The following is a 24,953-nucleotide window of genomic DNA, read 5'->3' on the forward strand; positions in this document are numbered from 1 at the left end:
GTAGAGCCTCTTGACTCACTCCTCTTTCTGTGCACGGATTTTGTCTGGATTGAGCTCATAGAGATCTTGTGCATTCTGTCACAGTTACTTTAAGTTTGTGTATGCAATTGCCCTGCTGTGCCCAGAAGATACTTTTTCCTTATATTCATCTGTCCTCTGGCTTTTTACTATCTCTGCCCTCAATTATCAACAACATAAGTAACTGCATTATCACATTCATTCCGTAGATGACTGTCAATGCTTTCTGTGAAAAAATAGATTATCCAAAGACCAGAAAGAAGAGAGCAGAACCAAGATACAACCACAGTTACCATCATTGGTTTTCCTACTCTTGAATCTCTCCTCATTGATAAGATTGGAGATGTATATACCCTGACAGTGTGTGTTGGTCTCTTACACAGGTTAGACTTTGAGGAAATGAGATCAGCATATTGTTCTAAAGCATAAGGAATAGTTTTAGAAAATTTTAGCTACTCCCATGTGGTAGAAAATATTCTTGAATGAAGAATAGTGAAGTTCTGTCCAAAACGAAGGATCTTCTTAAATCTCCTCTCTATTCTAAGGTTCTAAACGTCTTTGAACAGTCTCCATGTCATACTTTGAGCTGATACTTAAATCAGTCTCACTTGAGTCTCAGTACAGCACAAAGTAGAAAATAGTGACTGATATATCTTAGTTCTTTGGACTTCAGTCCCAAAGCAAAACAGTAATGTGAATTGAATTCAGAACTTCTTACTTATTGAGTAAAAATGTGATGTTTCCTCATTGTCTACCTACTTGTTTGGTGCTAGAAGAAGAGCTTCATCCTAGATACATCTCTAGTATATTCTGTTAGTATAGCTAAACTAAAACTCATAACTTATCATAAATTATGGTCATTTCAAGTAGCGGAGAAAAATTATCTTCATATTTACCTTTGATAAGTCAGAGTTTCAATGTGCTATTAATGCTATTGTGCACTCCCTTATAAGCTGAGTAGTTACTAAATTACACTTCTCTAGAGTATAGTTTTCATGTGTAATAGGGAGATAAGTGGCTTACAGCTACAACTTGGACCTTCCTATGTCATCATTTCCTTAGGGGATTGATGTTTCCTTCACTTGAGGGATTGAGCATTCTCCAGGGAGAATGAAAAAAATAAATCATTTTTAATTCAGCAAGGAGATGGAACAGGCAGTACGGAATCCTCCATTAACACAGCAACTGAGCAACAATTATGTATTCATCATTTGTGAGTAGTCTGACAATTAGTCATGGGGTTCTTGCATCCTGGTCTTCCATGAAACTGGCCACACTGTATCTAGTAGGAAAAAGAAGCTACATTCGTACCATGCACTATTATTGACATAGCAACACAAAATTAGGATGAACACCCTGGGAAAGGAATGGAGCACAAATATGTACAACCTGTGCCACATCTTGTTCACAGGTCATCTATAAATTATTTTCTATCTGACCTGTCTCAGTGGATTTTTAGGAAAACACAGTATACAGTCTAAACATCAATGCAAGTGGAAAGTGACGGAGGCTGAATCAGGCATAGTTAATACTCTCAGCTCAATACAGAAGTAAAGTTTGAAAAATCTCAAGCTCTCCCACCCCACTTTCTTCCTATAGGAGAAAAATGTGCGTAGTACTTTTAATGCCATAAATGTTCTGTGGATTAACAAGATCTTTGGCTACTAGCTAGGATTCTAGGATATAGTGAAGTATTGATGCAAAGTAAAATGCAGTGACCTGGTTTTCAGTTCTAGTAATAATAGGTCCAGGGATGTGGACTGGTCATCATCACAGCTTCTACACCAAAAGTGTCAAAGACATTAGATATGAAAACTTCTATGTATGCCATCTCAAAGCATCTCTCCAGTGTAGAAAGAAGTAGGTGATATATCAAGATGAAACTTACTTGGATACTGCTATACAGTTGGTGACAATCTCGCACACAGGGTGTGTCTGGCAGCCACCTGAAACAAAACAAAACAAAACAAAACAAAACAAAACAAACAAACCAATAAACCGTGAATGCTGTACTCAAACATACAAAACATGAGTAATTTTTCAAATTCTTCCCATAAGGTGGAGAGAATCAAAGACATCAATATTCATTTTATAAATCCAACATTACTAAAATCAAACAACAGCAAAACCACCACCACCACCAACACACTTTTGGAAGGACTACTAGGTTACTTGCTTCCTATATCTGGCTATTATGAATAAAGATAGTATGAATGTAGTTGAGATGGTGTCATTGCAGAATGAAGCATCCTTTGTGTATATGTACAGGAATGGTATAACTGGGTCATGAGGTAGATCAATTCCCAATTTTCTGAGGAACTTCTATGTTGGTTTCCATGTGGTTGTAGGAGTTTGCATTTTCACCAATAATGGAATAGTGTTTTCTTTGCTCCACATCCTCACCAGCATGAGCTGTCACTCTTGTTATTGATCAAAGCCATTCTGACAGGAGTAAGCTGTAACTTCAAAATCATTTGATTGGCCTTTCCCTATTGGCTAAGGATGTTTAACATTTCTTTCATTGTTTCTCAGGTATTTGAGAGTCCTCTGTTGAGAATTATGTTTAAAACTGTACCACAATTTTTACTTGGATTACTGATCAATGTTTAGTTCCTTGAATTCTTTACATATCTTAGATGTTAGCCTCCTGTCAGATGTGGGGTTGGTGAAATCCTTTCCCATTTTGTGGGCTGCTGTTTTGTCCTTTGCCTTACAGAAGTTTCTGAGTTTCATGAGGTTTCTTTGTTGATTGCAGTGTCATCTGTGTGATCTGTGTTCTGCTCAGGAAATTTTCTCTTCTGTCAACAAGTTCAAAGCTAATTTTCTCTTCTATTAGGTTCAGTGTAGCTAATTTTGTGTTGAAATTGTTTTCAGGATGATAGACATGGATCAATTTAAATTCCAATATATGCTGATATCTAGTTAGATAACAATATTCGTTGATGATGCTTTTATATTTTCATTGTATGGTTTTGGCTTCTTTGTCAAAAAATTACGTGTCTATAGGTGTATGGTTTTATTTCTGGGTCCTTGATTTGATGCCATTAATAAACATGTCTGGTTTTATGGCAGTACCATGAAATTTTTTTTGTTTGTTTCTTTTTTGTTATTTTGTTTTACTATAGATCTGTGGTACAGCTGGAAATACAGGATAATGATACCTCCAGATGTTCATTTCTTGTATAGAAGAGTTGTAGCTATCCTAGATGTTATAGTTTTTCATACGAAGTTGAGTATTATCTTTTGACGGTCTTTTAAAACTGTGTTGGAGTTTTGATGGGAATAGCAATGAATCCTTAGATTTCTTTTGGAAGGATGACCATTTTGCCATGCTAATGCAAACTCTCCATGAGCATATGGGATCTTCTATTTATATTTTTAAAGACTTAAAGTTTTAATTATACAAGTCTTTCACTTGCTTGTTTAGAATTACCTTCAAGATATTTTATATTATTTGTGGCTATTGTAAAGAGTGCTGTTTCCTTATTTTCTTTCTCAATTGTTTTGTTATTTTTATAATGGAAGACTAATGACTTAATTTTGTATCCAGCAACTTTGCTGAAAATGTTTATCAGCTGCAGGAGTTCCCTGGTAGAATTCTGAGGGCTACTTATTTATATTATCATATCTTCTTCAAAGAATGGTATTATGTATTCTGTATGTTTTGGATAATATCCACTTATCAGTAAGCACATACCATGCATTTCCTTTTGGGTCTACGTTACTTCAATCAGGATGAAATTTTCTAGTTCCATCCATTTAGCCTGAAAATTCATGATGTCCTCAATTTTAATAGCCGAATAACATTGCATTGAGTAAATGAACCACATTTTCTGTATCCATTTTTTAGTTGAGAGATGTTTGGGTTGCTTCTAACTTCTGGCTATTACAAACTAGGCTGCTGTGGACATAGTGGAGCATGCATCCTTGTGGTATGGTGAGGTATCTTTTGCATGTAGGCCCAAGAGTGGTAAAGCTGGGTCTTCAGGTAGAACTATTTCTAATTTTTTGAGGATCTAGCAGATTGATTTCCAGAGTGGTTTTTTTTTTTCAAGACAGGGTTTCTCTGTGTAGCCCTGGCTGTCCTGGAACTCACTCTGTAGACCAGGCTGGCCTCAAACTCAGAAATCCGCCTGCCTCTGCCTCCCAAGTGCTAGGATTAATGGCGTGCGCCACCAGAGTGGTTATACCAGTTTACAATCAACTCACAGACCATAAGAAGTGTAACAAGCATAAAGACTCAAGAGTGGATGCTTCAGTCCTACTTACAAGGGGGGAAAATAATCACCATGGGAGATAGAGGATACTGGGTGGAAGAGGGGAGGGGAAGAGAAAGAAGGAATCGGATCAGATAGAATGGGAACAGGAGAGAAGGCCAAAAGGCCAGAAGAATGAATGGAAATATGCAGTCTGTGGGGAAGAATCCTCTAGAAAGTAATAGAGACCAGGGAGTTGAGAGATTCTCAGGACTCAATGGAGGTGACTTTAGCCAAAATGCCCAACAGTGGGGAGAGGGAACTTAGAGAGACTATCTTCAGTAGATAGAAAGGGCCTCAAGTGGAGGGTCGGGTTACTTACCCACAGTCAAAATTTCTGACCCAGAACTGTTTCTGTCTAAAAGATCTGCAGGGACAAAAATTAAGAAGAGACTCAAGACAGAAACCTAACATGGCTGTCCTCTGAGAGGCTCTACCAGCAGCTGACAGGCCAGTGTAGATACCTACACCTGGATTGAAGAAGCTGAAGAGAAGGGCACTCTCATAGGAATACCAGCAGTCTCAACTAAACAGGGCCCCATGGAATGTGCAGAGACTGACCCACCAATCAGGCAGTACACAAAAACGGCCTTGGCACATACATAGTAGAGGACAGCATTTTCTGGACTCAGAGAACATTTGCCTAATCTTGGAGAGACTTAAGATCCCAGGGAAATGTCTCATGGGGAAGGGGCACCCTCTTGGAGTCAAGGAGGAGGAATGGGACAAGGAACTGTGGGAGGAGGGACCAAGATGGGGCAGCAATAGCTGAAATGGAAATAATTCAGATAATTTTTCAAAATTATTATTTTTTTAGCTAGTCTACTATGCTGTATTCACCTGCTTAAACTCTGGATTTCTCTTCTTTAATTAATAGAGGGTGGGAGGAGGTATGGGATGTGGAACAGTATGGGATGGACCAGGTGAGAATAAAATCCAGAGTTTAAAATAAATAAATAAATAAATAAATAAATAAATAGGTGGCCTTGTGTTGGAGGCATATATGTTAAGGCTGAAATGTTATCTTGGTGATTTTTTGATGAATATGTAGTGCACTTTCACATCATTTTTGATTAATTTTGGTTTCCAATCTATTTGTTAGATATTAAAATGGCTACACCAACTTGCTTCATATGTCTGTTTACTTTAAATATCTTTTTCCACTCTTTACCCCAAGGTAATGTTTAATGTTGATATGTGTTTGTTGTTTCTTTCCTCCCAATGCTCTACCCACCCCCCATTTCTCTACCCACCCACTTCTTTCTATCTCCTAGAAAAAAGGCCTGCCTTGATGATATTAACCAGCCATGGCATATCATGTTGCTATAAGACTAGATACCTCCTTTTCTATTAAGGCTGGATAAGCCAAACCAGTAGAAGAAAAGTGTCCACAGAAAGCCAACAGTCAGTGACAGGTCCTACTCCCATGGAGTCCCATAAGAAGATCAAGCTACACAACTGTAACATATATGCAGAGGGCCAAACATAGTTCCACACAGGATCCCTAGTTGTTGGTTCGGTCTCTATGAGGCCCGATGGACCCAGGTTAGTTGATTCTGTGGGTTTTCTTGTGGTGCCCTTGAACCTTCTGGCTTCTACAATGCTTCCCCTTTTCTTTCACAAGATTCCCCAAGCTCCACCTAATTTTTAGCCTGGGTTTCTGTATCTGTTTCCATCAGTTGTTAGGTGAAGCTTCCCTAATGACAATACGGCTAGTCACTAATCTATGAATATAGTAAAATATTATTGGGAATAATTTTACTGAGTTTTTTTGCTATTCATTTTTGGTTCTATCATAGGTTTGTAGGCTTTCTAGATTCTTGTTCCTGATTCCTCAGGGAATGTTAGGGTTTGGTTCCTTCTCATGTCATGGGTCTCGAGCTGGACCAGTCATTTATTGGCTACTTCCATAATTTCTATGTCACTTTTATCTTGGCATATCTTATGGGCAAGGCAAGTTGTAGGTCAAAGGTTTTGTGGATGGGTTGGTGTCTCAATAGTTCTACCAAAAGTCTTGCCTGAATACAGGATAAGGCCAGTTCATGCTCTGTATCACCCACCACTAGGAGTCTTAGCTATGGTCATCCTTATAAATTCCTGAAAGATTCTATTTTCCTCCATTTCTAGCCCATCCCAGAGATGTTTCCCCCATTCCAGTTGTCTTCCCTAGCTCTCTCTCTCTCTCTCTCTCTCTCTCTCTCTCTCTCTCTCTCTCTCTTTCTCTTCCTCCCTCCCTCCTTTCCTCCCTCTTCCCTCCCTCCTTCCTTCCCTCCCTCCCTCCTCCTCCTCCTCCTCCTCCTTCTTCTCTCTCTCTCTCTCTCTCTCTCTCTCTCTCTCTCTCTCTCTCTCTCTCCATCCTCCCCACACCTGATATTTATTGTGTTCTTATGCTGGCATTTAGGCATATGGTTCAGGGTGATTATAGTCTAGGTGCTGAATTATGGGTTTGTTGTGGTTGAGTATGTGTACGCTTGCTTTGCTTCTGTTTTCTTTTTGGATTTTCAGAGTGTGTTAGCTAAGTGTCACCAACTTTAGTGTCCAGCTTGAATGGTAAATTCATAGGTAGAGTGCTCACCAGTACTGGAGAATGAGATAGGGGAAATCTAGGCAGAGATGATCTAAGGGATTCATAGGAAGTATGGAGAAGAAGATGAAAAACTGCAACTGGTATTCTCTGGCAGTGCTAAGGATGGGTCTGGAGTTACACATAGAATGGGTGCCATAATTGCGTTATTATTGCTCTTAGGCGACACCATGATGAAGGCAATTCCTATAAAGGACATTTAACTGGGGCTGCCTTACAGTTTCAGAGGGTCAGTCCGTTATTATCATGGTGGAAACATGGCAGTGTGCAGGCAGGCATGGTGCAAGAAGAGACAAGAGTTCTATATCTTGATCCAAAGGCAACCAGAAGGTGAAATTGTCTTCTGTAGTCAGCTAGAATGAGAGATTTTTTCCCCACTGGGCAGAGATTGAACAAAGGAACCTTCCAAAGCCTGACTACACACTTCTTCCAAGAAGGCCATACGTATTCCAACAAGGGCATATCTCTTAATAGTGCAAATTCCACGGGCCAAGTATATTCAAACCACCACCATGGATAAGATCTGAAGGCAGCCTACCTGGTTTATTGAAAGGTGTGGCCTGTGGTAGAACAGAGAGTATCTGCTGATATTTATTTTTTATTAAATGTTCCTATTATTATAAAATTTTTGACTCATTAGAACTTTAGACACAGGTTTATTGCCCCTACAAAGAGAAATAAATGTTCTGCATGCTAGTTTAGTAACTTCTATTGATTTTTCTTGCCCAATGACTGTGTCTAGTACTTACAGTTCTATCATGAATAGAAATTTCAAAAGATTTGTCAATATAATGCTTAGCCCAGAGCCAGTGTTGAATGATCTCTTTTCCATGGTTGTTATTTTAAGTAATTTTCTTATTTTGTCTTAATATTTTTATTTCCTTTTAGTATGCCATTTTCAGAGTTACCATTGTTCATTTACAGCACACTTTATTCATCGCATTAAAAGATACATTTTATCAATTAATCATTTATTGTTAAACTTTGTCACAATTTTTTAATAACTAGTCATAGAAATATAAAGCCCACACTGAGTCTATACAGACAAGACTAAACACAAAATATTTATTCTCTCTCCATGTGTGTGTGTATCTTTATGAATTTGTGGTCTACTTGTTTTACGTGTATTTGTGGTATGTGTACTTGGTGCATGTGTGTGTGTGTGTGTGTGTACTTAGGCACCCGTGTGCATTCACATCCATATTCATAAGAGAAGCCATAGAAAGAGGTTACCATATTCTGGCCTTCAGTGTCTGAAAGCCTATTTCTTAACTGGAGTCTCAATGACCATATGATACTGATTCCTTGGACTGGCTCTCCTCATGCTAGTTGAACAAAACAAATATAGCCTTCTTCATTTCCCAATAAAACAGTCTTCATTATTCAAAACACTACTCATGTATGGTCATTGTTAGTGTGAAGGATAATGTGAGATTAATAAAACAATAAAATATTTGCAAAGCTCTGCAGAAGAAAGTTAAAGTTTACATAGAAATATGATTTTCAGAATAACCTCAGGGAATCTTTGAAGGAAAGGGCTCTTATTTATTTACTATCTGTCTTCTTGGCTGCTAGTCTAATGACTGTTGTTGGCTCTCATTCTCTCCCAGATCTTCTTTTCTTGAAGTATTAGACCCTTAAAACATTCAAATTATTCCGTTTTTAATTTTGTAGAAGAATTCAAACCCATGTTAAAAAAACAAAAACAAAAACAACATTCCAAAATAAAGTGACCACTTCTACAACCCTAGATTTGTGTCCTTCACAGACAAACAATAATAAGGTTTCAAAGATTAACCCTTTGTATTTCCTAAACAATAAAACTACACACATAGAAAATAGTATGTGAATTAATAGCATGATTGAAACTTGCAACAATTACAGAATTATACACTTTTTCACTAAACTATTGATAATGAATAATTAAAGTCAGTCACATTGACAGTTGAAATGAATATGTTGCTTTATAATGGAAGATGTAAAAACAGAACAGATGTTAGATATTCAAATTACACATCCAAAAACATACATTCAAAATTAGAAACCCACATCCACTAGAAACTAGCCTTATTTCATTTGACCTTTTGAAGAACTATTCAAGATTTTAAAAGGAATAAAGATAAGTTTTCAATGAGTGGGCAGAAATATGTAAATTGTTTCAGTTGCATTATTTTTAAATAAATAATGACAATTTAAACAGTGGAAAATGATAGAAATTGCAAAGAATGAAGAAAACAAACTCTGAATATTATAAACCGAAATGTAGAAGATTCTATTTTATGTTAAAAAATACATACTAGGCTATGTAATTACATTAAGGGTTTCTGACTGTTCAAAACTGGAACTAAGTACAATAATTATTGGGAAAAAACTAGGTAAAATCATGCACTGAAATATTTCTTATAAGTAGAAACTATCTTTGTGCAAAAACTATAATGCATAAAGACAACATCATACAGTCACAGGTTCTTCTTGCGCAGGGTTTTCCTCAGGGCTACTTTAATATCTTTGTTCCTCAAGCTATAGAGTAGAGGATTTATCATGGGTATCACATTAGTATAAAAGAGAGAAGAGATTTTTCCTTCATCCATATTCTCAGCTGAGGAGGATTGGAAATACGTAAATGCACCTGAACCAAAGAACAGAAAAGCAGCAATGATGTGTGAGCTGCAGGTGTTGAAAGCTTTGGATCTGCCCTCAGAAGAACGGATATGGAAGATGCTGGAGAGAATAAAACCATAGGAAATAAATATAGTTGAAATGGGAACAATGATATTGATGCTAGAAGCAACAAAAACTACAAGCTTGTTGATGTATGTAGACGTGCAGGAAAGCTGGAGCAAAGGAGGAATATCACAGAAGTAGTGGTTGATGGTGTTAGCATCACAGAAAGTCAGTCTCATTATACAAACAGTGTGAGCTACAGACTCAGAAAATGCAATAAAGTAGGAACCAAGCATTAAGTTCAAACATAATTTAGAGGACATGACAAGATTATACAACAGTGGTTTACAGATGGCCACATAGCGATCATAGGCCATTGAAGTCAACACATAACACTCAGAAATGACAAAAAAACAAAAGAAATACAGTTGGGTCATACATTCCATGTAAGAAATTGTATTCTTTCTTGTTATAAAGTTCATCAGCATTTGTGGAGTGAACACAGAAGAATAGCACAGGTCCACAAAGGACAAGTTAAAGAGGAAAAAGTACATAGGGGTGTGAAGATGTGAATTCAGCACAGTTAGTATTATCAAAGATAAATTTCCCAATGCAGTGACCAGGTACATTGCTAGAAACCCAAAGAACAAGGGTATTTGTAGATAAGCCTTGTCAGTTAATCCTACCAGAATGAATTCAGTCACCGAAGACACATTTACTAAACCCATTCTTCTCTAAGAGAACCTGTGGACACAGAAAGTAGAGCTGTATTAGATGATAATATACACACAGACCTGGATTCTTCTCAGCTGTACAGTGTATGTTGTCAATCTTTCTTCCAGTCAGGACTATGTCTACAGAAGCAGCTGGTGTAGATTCAAATAAATTATCTTAAATCTCATATCAAATGATATGAATTTTAGTGCTATTTATAAAAGATATTACAAAATACAGGAAAAATACACTACAAAAGATTCAGCCTTCCCCCATCTCCTCTCTTCCTTCAGTAGAGCCTTGCCACAACAGTGAGAATAGGAAACAGGTGCCTGGAAGGTATAGTATTGTTTGGTAGTGCAGATTCACTTTTGCTGCAGTATGAATGAAAACCATATCCTTAATCTAAAACTATAAGAAAAAGTGTGGACTATGGGAAGGATGTCTCCTGCCACCATAGAAAAGAATGATGAATTTGGAAGACTTGAGTTCTGACCACGTAGGAGAATATCATCAGAGATGTTGTAACTCCATTTGTAACCAACACCTCTTAAAATGCTTTGATCTCACTGTACACTCCCTTCTGAAGAGTATTTCACTTAAGTCTCATTTTGCACAGATAAGAAAATAAACTTCCTGAATTCTTTCACACATTAAGAGATAGTTCGGACTGATGAGTTGGGAGGGCACCAGAGGTGTTAGGGAAAACAAAATTATAATCACAATTCATTAAATGAAACATACACGTTTTCAAAAAATAAAAATAAGAAACAAATATTCATTAAAGAACAAATAAGAAGAGAGAGGAAGTAGAAGGAGAAAGAGAGAAAGAGAAAGACAGAGAGTAAATGTGAGAGGAAAGAGAGAGAGAGAGAGAGGGAGAGAGAGAGAGAGAGAGAGAGCTTTTAGTATACCTGTAACTCAGAAAATCACAATTTTCAATCCAAACAGTTGAGGTCTCTCACTTTCCTATGTATCCATGTTTGTCTAGATAAATATTTCAGATTCAAAGAGTCAGATCCTTCAATTCAAGGAAGATATACCCAAGACTTAATTTTCCTTGACTAATTTCTGAATTGTAGGACATTTTTTTGTGATTAAGACTTTGAATCTTTTCTGGAAGAAGAGAAAAGGGGTCTTAAAATATGGGATGTGCATTCTAATATGCAGGTTTAAGTGATTGTCTAGGTTTTTCCTCAAAGGAGAGCATTTAGATTGAAGAAGGAGGTGAGGAAATTATGTTGTACCCTGGATCTTGATACTTATTTCCTTAGGGACCCACAATTATATTCATACTTTCCATTCACTCTAGAGGACCTGCACCCCAGTGTAGATAGATAGATTGTTCTTTGCCAATTATCCTGATTTCAGAAGGGAATGCTTTAGTGTGTGGTTCTTTCTATCTTGTTTCCTCATGTTAGTGAATTTCCCAATGTCTTGATCCTGACATTAAATTTTATGTCTGAATAATTTAGCATGCATCAGAAAGTTACCAGCAGTTCTCTGCTATCAGAAATATCATAGACATTATGTAAAAAAATATTTCTGAACATGGATATCACAAGCAAGATGGACATATCCAAAGACGTCAAGCCTAGATAGAGGGATGAAGACAACTAAAATATTCTGATAGTGCTACAAATATTCTTTTTCATCTGAAAAACGTTGGTTATCAAACTTCAGTGGTCAGCCATAAATTCATGCAAAGATGTGACATTATATGGACAGAGAGGTTGATTTTAATCTATTTCTGAGGATATATTAATATATATGTAACTACAATTAAGCAAATAGAAACTCTGAATGTTAGAGAGTGTGGGACTGTATAAGGGTATCCTGGGTCATGGTTGAGCAGGTACTTAGAACCCCGAGATTCTCCGTGGAATTCTGCGTGAGAACCGGCAGGAGTTCGGTACCTCCCATCATTTAGGATCCTGAAAACAGCCACATTTCCATAGAGTCACATAGGCCAGGCTTTAGGCCTCAAGCCCTAGAGATTTACATACTAATGAAGGCCAGAGGGCAGAGCAAATTAAACATTCCTCCCCCAGATCCTCCCCTAATCCTCCCCCTTTCTCCCTCCCTATATAACTCGGGACGGCCCTGAGTTTTTGGGGGGTACGCTTAGATCCATCTATTAACCGTCATGTCAATAAACCTTTTTGGAACCAAGGACTTCCTCGTGTTACTGGGGCCTGCCGCCGCCAAGGCCCTCAGGCCGCTGGAACCGTAGGATCCTCTTCCCTGATGTGGGACCCGCCATGGCGGCGCAAGCTTGTGCTGCCGTGGCGGCCTTTTTTAAATTTTTCCCACAGACAGAACAAGTACTTGTGTGCTTTGGAAAGGTTGGAGACTAGAAAAGGCAAGTGGAAAATTATATAATTACATCTTAATTAAAAAATAAAAAGATTAAAATAAATAAGTAAATTCTCCAAACAGTTTTAAGAAAATAAAACAGAACACAACGGCATCATCTTACCAGTTCCCCTTTCTTAACCCAAGCCCTCCCACAGGCACCAACTAACAGACTACCTTTCCATTATTTTTCCTGCTGTGCGCGCGCACGCGCGCGCGCACACACACACACACACACACACACACACACAAACATATATGCAGAAATATGTAAATTAATCAAGTTAAGGCAAAAAAAAAAACCCATGGTGTTTTTCTATTGTTAAGTTCTATATCCACAATGTGTTTATATACGTATATATGATAGTAATGTAGGTTACAAAAAGGGCCTATAAATACTGTGGTGCTGAGATCAAATGAGATGTGAGAAGATACGTAGGAAATACGCTTAATGGATCATAGGTTTTATACACAAGTCTTCTTATGTCTCCTGTTGTTATTTATGATAAACATATACAGTGGCAAATTTGAAGACAAATAATCTTGACCTGAATTTGTGTATTTAACAGTATACATAAAATATTCATATATAAAAACTACAAACCATTTTATTAAATGTAAATATGAAAACTATTTAAAATAAGCCCATAAATATTTTTTAAATATTTAATTGAATCTTTATTAACAGTCTAGATTGTATACCCCTCCCAGTCCATCCTCTGACTGTTTCACATCCCATATCTCCTCCTCACATCGCGACAAGGATGTCCCAATCATCATACCCCGAACTTCACCAGACCTCCCCATTCTCTGGGGCCTCCAGTCTCCTGAAGGTTAGGTGCATCTTCTCTAACTAAGCCCCAACCCAACCCCTAGAGATCTCGGGGGGTCTAGGTTACTTGAAACTGCTCATCTTCCCACAGGGTTGCCCTCCTCCTCAGCTTTACCAGCTTTTCCCTAATTCAACCACAGGGGTTAGCAGTTTCTTTTCATTGGTTGGGTGTAAATACTTGCATCTGATTCTTTCAGTTGCTTGTTCAGTCTTTTGGAGGGCAGTCATGATAGACCCCTTTTTGTGAGCACACCTTAGCCTCAGTAATAGCGTCAGGCCTGAGGAATCCCAATTTGGGCCTGTCACTGGACCTCCTTTCCTTCAGGCTCTTCTCCATTTTTGTCCCTGCAGTTCTTCTAGACAGGAACAATTCTAAGTCAGAGTTTTTGACTGTGGGATAGAAACCCCATCCCTCCACCTGATGTCTTATTACTGGAGGTAGACTCTACAAGTTCCCTCTCTCTACTGTAGGGCATTTCATCTAATGTCTCTCTCTTTGAGTCTTGAGGTTCTCTTCCCTCCCAGCTCTCTGGTACATTCTAGAGCATCCCCCTACCTCCTAACTCCCAAGGTTGCCTGTTTCTATTCTTTCTGCTGGCCCTCAGAACTTCATTCCTGATCATGTTCCCTTCTTCCCCTCCGTGTCTGCTTTTCCAACCAGGTCCCAACCTCCCTTCCTCCCTCTGCCCCCTGAGATTGCTATATTCTCTCATCCAAGTGGGATTGAGACATCCTCACTTGGGCTCTTTGAGTTAAATGTGTATAATTTTATTAGGAAGAATGCAGACAAACTGTATACCTTAGAAACATATACAAACAGGATATATTTCAAATTTATGGGGCTAAAACCATGAAAGAAAAGCACATTAATCATGATACAGAAGCCTTTCTTCTAAGGTGAAGGACATTATTTATTTGTCTCTACAAATGTAATAAAAGTGTGACAGTTAAAATTGGTCTTTCTACTGGGAGGTGTTTCGCATTACGATGATGAAATAGATTGGCAGATCACTTGTCTTTTTGAATCCTTCTTCAAGAGACTCTCATGTTCTCATTTAATGCTGGATACAGCTTGCTCCCTGGCTATTTACTGAACTCTTTGGCTTTAGTTGATCTATCTGAGACTGTATTGAAGTTAAGAGAGAGGATAAGCATACAACATATGTTGGACTTCACTGATTTTAAAAAGTACCCAAATGTGCCCCCATCAGCTTACACAAATGCAATATCTTAAATAGAAACTTAAGAGTCTGAAAATTGTATTATTACTTTAAAAGTACTCTCTTCGAAAGGTTTCCCTTCTCGTCCAACTATTAATACACTTCAGGGAATGTTGTTGTCTTTAAATGGTACACCAAATCTTCCTGTACTCAAAATCCTGCATGATACTCTCCTAGATTTGCAAATTTTATAGATGATCCATGCAAAAAATTAATTACTTTAATATATATCTATTTGTTTCAATTGAAAAGTATGAACTATTTTAGAAAAGTGTAAACCACAGTAGCTATTAAATATCCCCAAATAGCTTTAATATGTAAAAACAAACATTAAATTAAACAAATTTTGTTAGCACCATCATTATCTTTAAGGATTCTCTCATAAAAATCATAGAAGCCGGGCTGGAGAGATGGCTCAGCCGTTAAAGGCTAGGCTCACAACCAAAAAAAAAATCATAGAAGCCTATGGATTATTTGGGTACGATGTCAGCCCAGGCATTTTATTTAGTGCTGATAAATAGACAGAAAAATAGATCAATAGCTAGCTAGATACACAGGCAGACAGCTAAATAGATATGAAATTCAGTTATATCAAAATCTTGATATCTGAAAGTCAATGTTGACTTGTCCCCATGAGTATCAATGTACATAGTCTTTCCAGTATAGGTAAGGCAATATCTCCATCTTTTGGTACCTGCCAATATTGGTGAGTTTTGCAACTATACTGTGTAAGAAGATCATGTTTGGTAGACCTCTCAGAGTGCTCAGTCAACAACTCCCACCATTCTCAGTGGGTATGTACTTACTCTACTAAAAAGGACAAAAAATTATAAGATCTTTTGTTTGCCTTGTATTTTTCCTTAACATAGACAGAATGTGATGTTGGAACATTACTTTAACTTTTTTTGTTTGCTTATAATGAATATACTCAGGTGTTCTCTGTATAAATTACAAAGGCAGATTCACTCTAAGAATTTCAATAGAAACTGTTTTTACTAGAACTTATTCAGAGGGACAAATATACATGAATAAAATCTGAAGTACAGTTGGATGAAGTCACAACACAATTTTAACATTTCTATAATTATCATTCTGAGTAACATGCATACTATTTAAGAATAATGATAACAAAATCCTTGGCTGTTTTTTTAATTTTTATTTAGAATATGCATTTACTTTTTGTCAAATAATGGACAATGGTTCTTCAAATAATATAGTAAATCTACACTAGTGATACCTTTTTATATTGTTCATGAAGTTTCTTTTCTTGTACTAGAAACTTTTTTTTTGAAAATGAAATTTAAACATCTGCCCTCTTCTGTACATTCTCTACTGGAATGTGTCATATTTTCTTTAATTGCTAATGTGACACATATGCAAGCCTCCTTCAAGACTATCACATAGATAACATTTTTTTCACCTTCATACAATCTATAATTTTTTGGTCAGTATTTTCATACTTAGAAGTAATTAAATCAGTATAAATGGCACTCTTATCATAACATAAAGACAAGTTTGCAATGAGTGGACAGAAATAGGTACATTGTTTCAGTCACATTATTTTCAATATTAAACAGAATAGAAAATTATGAAAGTGACAAAGAATCCAATTTTTGTTTTATGAAAGAAATAAAACAGAGCAGGCTCCATAGTTACAACAATGTGTTCTGCCTGTTCAAAACTGAAAAAAAAGCAGAAAACTTTTGGGTAAAAAAGGAAGAGGTAAATTAAAATCTTTCACTGAAATATTGCCCATAATAGATATCTGTGGCCAAACAAAGAGGCGTACAGACAGTACTGTACAGTCATAAGTTCCTCTTCCTCAGGGTTTTCCTCAGGGCAATTTTAATGTCTTTGTTCCTCAAGCTATAGAGTAGAGGATTTACCATGGGAATCACATTGGTATAAAAGACAGAAGAGATTTTTCCTTCATCCATAGACCCAGCTGAGGAGGGTTTGAAATACCTGATTGCACCTGAGCCAAAGAACAGAAAAGCAGCAATGATGTGTGAACTGCAGGTACTGAAAGCTTTGGACCTGCCTTCAAAAGAGCTGATGCGGAAGATGCTGGAGAGAATAAAACCATAGGAGATAAATATAGTTGAAGTAGGAATGATGATATTGATGCTCCCAACAACAAAAATGACAAGCTCATTGACATGTGTGGTCGTGCAGGAAAGCTGGAGCAAAGGAGGAATATCACAGAAGTAGTAGTTAATGGTGTTAGCATCACAGAAAGTCAGTCTCAGCATGCAAGAAGTGTGAGCTACAGACTCAGAAAATGCAATAAAGTAGGAACCAAGCATTAAGTTCAAACATAATTTAGAGGACATGACAAGATTATACAAGAGTGGGTTACAGATGGCCACATAGCGATCATAGGCCATTGAAGTCAAAACATAACATTCAGAAATAACAAAAAAACAGGAGAAATACAGTTGGGTCATACATTCCACGTAAGAAATTGTATTCTTCTTTATTATGAAATTCATCAGCATTTGTGGAGTGAACACAGAAGAATAGCACAGGTCTACAAAAGACAAGTTAAAGAGGAAAAAGTACATAGGGGTGTGAAGATGTGAATTCAGCACAGTTAGTATTATCAAAGATAAATTTCCCAGTGCAGTGACCAGGTACATTGCTAGAAACACAAAGAATAGGGGTATTTGTAAATAAGGCTGATCTGTTAATCCTACCAGAATGAATTCAGTCACCAAAGAGACATTTACTGAGTCCATTCTTCTCTAAGAGAATCTGTGGACACAGAAAATAGAGCTGTATTAGAAGATAAACTACACAGTCCTGGATCCTCCTCCCCTGTGAAGTATATGTTGTCAGTGTTTCTTCTAGTGATGACTATGCATATAGAAGCAGATAGTGCAGGCTCAAATAAATTATCTTATGTCTCATATCAAATGGTAAAATTTTTAGTGTTATTTATGAAAAAAATCACAAAATCAAGGAGAAAATGCACTTCAAAAGGTTCAATCTTCCCCTGATTCCTGTCTGCCTTCACTAGGGCCCACCCACAACAATGTAAATTGGAAGCAGATACCTGGAAGTTATAGAATTGTTTGCTAGTGCAGATTCACTTTTGCTGTAGTATGAATGAAAACCATATCCTTAATCAAAAACTAAAAGAAACAGTTTGAACCATGGGTAGAATGTCTCCTGGTACCTTGTAACAAAATTATGAAACTGGAAGACTTGAGTTCTGACCATGTAGGAGAACCTCATCAGAAATGTTACAACTCTAGTTGCAACCAACACCTCCTAAAAGGCTTTGATCCCACTGTAGGCTCCCTTCTGAAGAATATTTCAGTGGAGTCTCATTTTGCACAGAAAAGGAAATAAGCTCCCTGAATTCCCTCATACATTAATAAATACTTTGGGCTGACGAGTTGGCAGGTTGTAAGGATCTCAAGGAGTTGGGGAAGAGAAAATTATACTCACAATATATTAAATAAAAATATGTATTTTCAACAAAATAAAAATAAAAGCAAATATTCATTTAAAAAAGAAGAAAAAGCAGACAAATAGAGAAAGGGGAGGGAGAGATGAGGGAGGAAGGGAGGGAGGGAGGGAAAAACAGAGGGAGGGAGGGATGGAGGGAGGGAGGGAGAGAGGGAGGGAAAGGTGGGGAGAGAGAGGGAGGGAGGGAAAGAGAGAGAGAGGAGAGAGAGAGAGAGAGGGAAGAGAGAGAGAGAGAGAGAGAGAGAGAGAGAGAGAGAGAGAGAGAGAGCTGTTAGTATACCTGTAATTCAGAAAATCACAATTGTCAGTCCATACATTTGAGGTCTCTTACTTTCCCATTTATCCATGTTTGCCTGGATAAATATTTCTGATTCAAAGAGTCAGATCCTTCCATTCAAGGAAGGTATACCCAAGACTTAGTTTTCCTGAACCTATTTCTGAATTACACAGCATTATTGTGATTTAGGCTTCAAGTCTTTCCTGAAAGAAGAGAAAAGATGCTTTAAACTGTGGGATGTGTGTCCTTATAAGCGGGGTTCCGAGATTGTCTAGGCTTTCCTTCAGAGGACAGCATTTATATTGGAGAAAGAGGTGAGGAAATTCTATTGTACCCTGCATCTTGATTCTTATTTCCCAAGGGACACCCAATTATACTCATACTTTCCAATCACTCTAGAGAACCTGCATCCCCTAGTGTAGATAAATAAACTCTTGCCTTGCCAACTATCCTGAGCTCAGAAGAGAACTCTGAGTTTATGGTTCCTCCTCTCTTGTTTTCTTATGTTAAGTGAATTGCCCACATGTCTTTCTCCAGACTTTCTAAATATTGTATCTGTGAACTTTAGCATGTCTCAGAAAGTCACCATCAGTGCTCTGCTACCAGAAATCTCATAGATGTTATTTAAAAACATATTTCTGAGTAAGTTGACAAAAGGAAGGGAGATACTCAAAAGACCTCAACCCAAGAGAGCTGAAGACAACTGAAGAATTCTGACAATGCTACAAATGTTCTTTTTAGTCTAAGAAGCATGATCCAATTGGTTAGCAAATATCACTGGTCAGCCATGAACTCATGCACAGAAGTAACATTATATGGATAGAAAGGTTGTATTTATCTATTTATGAATATATATCAATATATACGTAATGACAATTGAGCAAATAGAAGCCTTTATTTTAGAGAGGGCATGTTCATATGCATTGGAAAAATAGGAGACATGAAAGGGCAAGTGGAAAAATTATGTACTTATATTTTTATTAAAAATAAAAAGATTTAAATAATTAAGTAAAAACTCTAAACAGTTTTAAGAAAATACAATAGAACACAACTGCATCATCTTCCCAGTTCTCCTTTATTACCCCAAGCCTTTCCATCATCACCAGCTAGCCAATGTCCTCCTTCTTTTATTTTATTCTGCATGTGTGCACACACACACACACAAACACAAACAGTGTAAAAATATATATGCACAAATATGTATATTAATCAAGTCTCAGTAAGGCAAACACCCTGAGTTTTTTCTGATATTAATAAGTTTTACATCCCCAATACAATAAAATATTTATATGTGTCAAGAATGTAGGGGACAAAGAAGGCTAATAAACACTCGTGTGTAGTGATGAAATGAAGTGTGGGAAGATATGCAGGAAGTATGCTCAATGAGTTTTATGCACATGTGTTCCTATATGTTATGCTACTATTTAAGATGAATATATACAATGCCAATTTTGAAGAGCAATCATTTTGAAATGAAATTATGTATTTAATAATGTACAGATTTATATATATATATATACCTCAAGTAAAATATTTAGATTATTCAAAATTAAGCGTTCTAATATTTCAAAATGTGCAGATTTACAAAATATGTGTCTTTTTATTATGAAGATTGCAGACAAAATTTATACAGTTGGATACCACATATAAGCAGGAAATATTTCAAATCTATGGAACTTAAAATCATGCAATAAAAATATTATCAGGATACAGGAGCTTTTCTTCTAAGGTGAAGGACACTTTTATTCCTGCAAACTCAATGCAGTGGTGACACTTAAAATTGGCCTTACTATCAGGTCGTAATGTGCATCACAGTCATGAAATAGATAGGTAGATCATTTGTCTTTTATGACTCCTTCTTCAAGAACCTCCTTCTCATATTCTCATTTAGATTTTGGATAAAGATTGCACCCTGGCTATTACCTGAAGTCTTTGCCTTTAGTTCATCTTAACTGAAGTTAAGAAAGAGGATAAGAATGCAACATATGTTGGAATCTATTGATTTGAAATAGTACCTATATGTGCCTCCATCAGCATACATAAATTAGCCGTTTATAGAAATTGAAGAGTCTGAAAATTGTATTATTACTTTAAAAGTACTATCTTCAAAGGATTTCCCTTTTGGTCCAACTACACTCCAGAGAATGATGCTGTCTTTAAATGGTGCACCACTATGTCCTGAAGTTATGACCTCCTGCCCTCACTTGAAATCCTGAATTATCCTCACCTAGGTATGCAAACTTTATAGGTAATCCATGAGTAAAATTAATAATATCAACATAAATTACTTTGTTTCATTTGAAATGTATGAGTTACTTTAAAAAATTATAAACTATGGTAGCTACAAAATTGCCTTTACTTGCTTTAATACGTAAAAATAAAATATTAAGTTGACCAAATTAGGTTACCATCATCTTAAACTTTAAGTAGCCTAACATAAAATCACAGAAAGCTGTGGATTATTTGGTTACACTGGTAGCACCAGGCATTTATTCTATGGAAATAGATAGACAGAAAGATGTGTCAATAGCCAGATACACAAAGAGATAGATAGTTAAATAGACATCAAATATACCTATGTCAGAGTGCTAAAGTCTGGCATCTATAAAAGTCAATGTTGACCTGTCCCCATGAATATCTATATGTGTAAATTTTCCAGTAATCTCCATTCTTTGAAACCTAACAATATTGGTGAGTGTTGCAACTATCCTGTGTAAGAAAGATCGGGTTTGGTGAATCTCTCCGAATGCATCATTCTTAGTGGGTATGTATCTGTGCTACTAAAAAGGAGAAAAAGTTTTAAGATCTTTTGTTTGCTTTGTCTTTTTCCTTAACTTAGAGTGGAATGACATTGGAATATTGCTTTCTCTAATTATTTTTTTGTTTGCTTATAATGAAGACACTCAGTTGTCCTCTGTATAATTTACAAAGATACATTCTCTCTAAGCGTTTCAAAAGAAACAGCTTTCATTAACACTTTACTCAGCTGGACAAATATTTTCATAAATAAAACCTGAAGTACACAGAATTGGTTGTGTCTTGAGAGAATTTCACAATTTCCACAGTTTCTCATTCTGCGTCATGTGTACTATTTAAGAATAATATGAATGAAATCCTTTTATGTTTTCCCCATTTTTATTTAGAACATGCATATATTTCTATCCAATTATGGAATGTAGTTCTTCAAATCATATAGAAAATCTACACTAGGATTGCATTTTATTATTATTCATATACTTTATTACTTTGCACTAATAACAAGTGTTTGAAAGTGTAACTTAAACATCTATGTTCTTCTGTACATGCTCCAATGGAAAGCATCATGTCTCCTTTAAATGCTAATGTGACACATATGCAAGGCTCGGTCAACACTATCACACATATATCACTTTTCAATTGCATGCAATATTTTTGTTGGTCAGAATTTTCATCCTAGATGCAATTAAACAAGCATACACTACACTCTTATCATCTCCCTACTGAATCTAAAGGATACCAGTCAGTGAGCAAAATACTGAATAAAAATGATGATTCTAAATGATGGGAAGACCTCCAATGAGCTCATCATACCAAAGCTGTCTATAGATTCAATGAAAACCTCATCAAAATTTCAATCCAATTCTTCACAAAAAGTGGAGACCCATGAACACCACTCCCGTATACAAACTTGTATAAAATAATATAAATAAATGTTGGTTTGAGTTTTGTATAGCATTTATAACTATCCACGAACTGACCTTAAACTAACTTTGAAAGATTTGTCTAATATATACAAAGAGGCAACTTTTATAAAATAAAAATATAAATTCTGAAGTGTTGACGGTGGTCTTGTGCTGGAATAGTTATCATTCCTTTCAGATATGACTTGTTATGTAAATATCCATAAGAATATCTTTGTCATAAATATGTGAATTTTCCCTAACAAAAAAATGATCTACATTTCAGAAAATTGCTTCAGGGGCTGAGAGATTGGTTCAGTGAGTAAAACACTTGCTGCTCACCTGTGAGGACCAACAAGTGCTGCATGGTTCAGCATATAAGTCCCATCTCACTCTTCCCACTATATGATAACGATACTGTGTTATGACCAATCAGCCCTTCTCTTATAACTTCAAAAAATCTGTAAGAAAAGTCATTTAACCTATGGCCAGATTACAAGATCAGTAGATCTCAAGGAGAAGGGAGGGCAACAGCATCCCTCCATTTTCTCTGCTTCAGCTCCATCCCTCCATTTTCTCTGCTTCAGCTCCATATTCTTGCCTTTACTTATTAAATGATATTAAATGGTCTTCAGTTACTGATACATCACTTTGTTATTTATATATTCTGGATATGCCTTTACTTGATGTATGATCTAAAATATTCATCTAGCCTAATAAACCTAAAAAAAAATCATTGCTACAATGTTCTCAATTTAGTGAATTTTATTTGCCACATATTATTTCTTCTAGGTTTAATAATTTCTAAAAGATAATTCTTAGCAGCCCAAAGATTTCTAAAGATTTATTGCTTAAGTTTTGTGTATGATTTTGGTTCATTTTAGACAAATCAACTCTTTGGCATAATTTTCCTTGTATATACTTGTGATTTCAGAAGAAATTATTTTAAAATATCTGTTTTCCTTTATGAAATTAGTATATTGGTTTGTTATGAATCAATGAGATGTTTATCTGTAAATCTGTTTCTAAGTTTTTTATTACATCCTATGAATTTGGTGTATTCTTACAAAATAAGCAATCTGTTTTGAGTGTCTTATTATCCCCATTTTGGAAGCTTTTTATATAACTGCAATCATTCAGTTCTGTTTAGAAGTGGAATCCAGGAAATTATCACAACTTCAAGATATTTAATGCAGTAATTGTTTGTAAAAGATAAAATATAGTGAGGCAAGATCAGTGAATAGAAACCTCAAAGGAAAAAGAAAATCTCAAAGAGACATAGAGAAATTATGTGGTGAAAGTGCATACTAGAGACAGTTTTAAAGGGTGTTGGAAAGATAACAGGAAGTCTTCTATCAAAAAGAGTAATCTATACCAGAAAGTGAACTCATATATTTGAATAAGCCTATGTGTGTACAGTGATGCATTTGAGGCATGACGTAGTGAGCCAAAGACAGCATGTGGAAGAGCCTTGGCTACAGATTTATAGACAACCACGCTAATCACAGTTGCCTCCTTTGATGGGGAGCTGAGTTGATTCTATAAGCCATTGTAGTCTATATCCAAAGTTAAGTTACATGTTATATTTTATTGTTAGTTATACTAGTAAATGTTTGCTGTTATCCAAACAAGATATACTATTTTTATGGGTATAACTTTAACTCATATGTACCTGAAATCCTTAAAATAGAGATGGGAAAATTATTTAAAGTCTAGAGTAATGTTATGGCACATTGTTTGTGTTACACGTTAATGTTATAACACAAATTTGTAAGAATATCAGTAGCAACTTTTAACACAAAAGCAGTGCATGTTAAAGCCACATTGGTATGAACAAAATATCTTCCAGGAAACAGCAGTAAAGTTGACGAATCTTTAAACTTAAATTTTAGTTCTTTATGTATTTTCATTTCTACTCAGGATATAACTCTGCTGTGGAGTTTCATAATAACTTTCTTCAGTGCTATCTTGACATCCTTGTTCCTCAAACTGTAAATCAGAGGGTTGAGCATGGGAACCACATTAGTGTAGAAAACAGAAGAAATTTTTCCCTGGTCCATAGATCCAGAGTGATTAAGGTACATGAATGCCCCTGACCCAAAAAACAGAGAAATTGCCATGATGTGAGAGCTACAGGTACTGAAGGCTTTTGATCTTCCTTGTGTGGATTTGATGTTTAGAATGTTGGCAAGGATGAAAACATAGGAAACAAGGATGGTACAGCTGGGGACTGTGATGTTAATACCCACAACGATGAGAACCACGACCTCATTGACATAGGTGCTGGTGCAGGAAAGTTGGAGGAGGGGCAGGATGTCACACAAATAAAAGTTGATGACATTGGCATTACAGAAGGTCAGTCGGAGCGTGCAACCTGTGTGGGCAGAGGCTCCAGCAAATCCCATCCCATAAGCAGCAAATGATAGCACAGAGCAGACCTGAGGAGACATGGTGACCTTATACAGCAGTGGATTACAGATGGCTACATAGCGATCATAGGCCATTGATGTCAACATGTAGCATTCAGAGATGACAAAAAAGAGAAAGAAAAACAGCTGAGTCATGCACCCCTCATAGGAGATGGAATTCTTCTCAGAGACAAAGTTCATCAGCATTTTGGGACTAGACACAGAAGAGTAGCAAAGATCAATGAAGGACAGATTAAAGAGGAAATAGTACATGGGGGTGTACAGGTGGGAATTGAGGCCAATCAGAATAATTAAGCCAATGTTTCCCACTACTGTGACTACGTAGATCATTAGAAACATGTAAAAGAGAGGCAACTGGAGTTCTGAACGATCTGTCAAACCAGCAAGGACAAACTCAGTCACAGAGGAGCCATTTCCAGTCAACATGCTTATCATTGAAAATCTGGGTAGACAAAATTATTTCATCAGCAG

The 24,953-nt window shown here is 36.5% G+C and overlaps 2 protein-coding genes and 1 pseudogene across 2 annotated transcripts; all 3 read right to left on the bottom strand.

Moving 5' to 3' along the window:
* Positions 1 to 9,317: 9,317 nt before the first annotated feature.
* Positions 9,318 to 10,250, bottom strand: LOC114611190 (olfactory receptor 8B3-like). Its single transcript, XM_028755839.1, has one exon. The coding sequence runs from the start codon at positions 10,248 to 10,250 to the stop codon at positions 9,318 to 9,320; it is 933 nt and encodes a 310-aa protein (XP_028611672.1).
* A 6,198-nt stretch (positions 10,251 to 16,448) lies between these two features.
* LOC114611179 (olfactory receptor 8B3-like) lies at positions 16,449 to 17,405 on the bottom strand. The gene has a single exon (XM_028755829.1). The coding sequence runs from the start codon at positions 17,379 to 17,381 to the stop codon at positions 16,449 to 16,451; it is 933 nt and encodes a 310-aa protein (XP_028611662.1). The 5' UTR covers positions 17,382 to 17,405.
* Positions 17,406 to 23,969: 6,564 nt separating this feature from the next.
* LOC114611161 lies at positions 23,970 to 24,947 on the bottom strand (annotated as a pseudogene).
* Positions 24,948 to 24,953: the final 6 nt, after the last annotated feature.

This window comes from Grammomys surdaster, unplaced genomic scaffold (assembly GCF_004785775.1).
Source record: "Grammomys surdaster isolate TR1022 unplaced genomic scaffold, NIH_TR_1.0 126086, whole genome shotgun sequence".
Lineage (NCBI taxonomy): Eukaryota > Metazoa > Chordata > Mammalia > Rodentia > Muridae > Grammomys > Grammomys surdaster.

Bases quoted from the DNA above. Each gene is read 5' to 3' on its own strand.
- LOC114611190 (XM_028755839.1), bottom strand. From the start codon at position 10,250: ATGGGTTTAGTAAATGTGTCTTCGGTGACTGAATTCATTCTGGTAGGA.
- LOC114611179 (XM_028755829.1), bottom strand. From the start codon at position 17,381: ATGGACTCAGTAAATGTCTCTTTGGTGACTGAATTCATTCTGGTAGGA.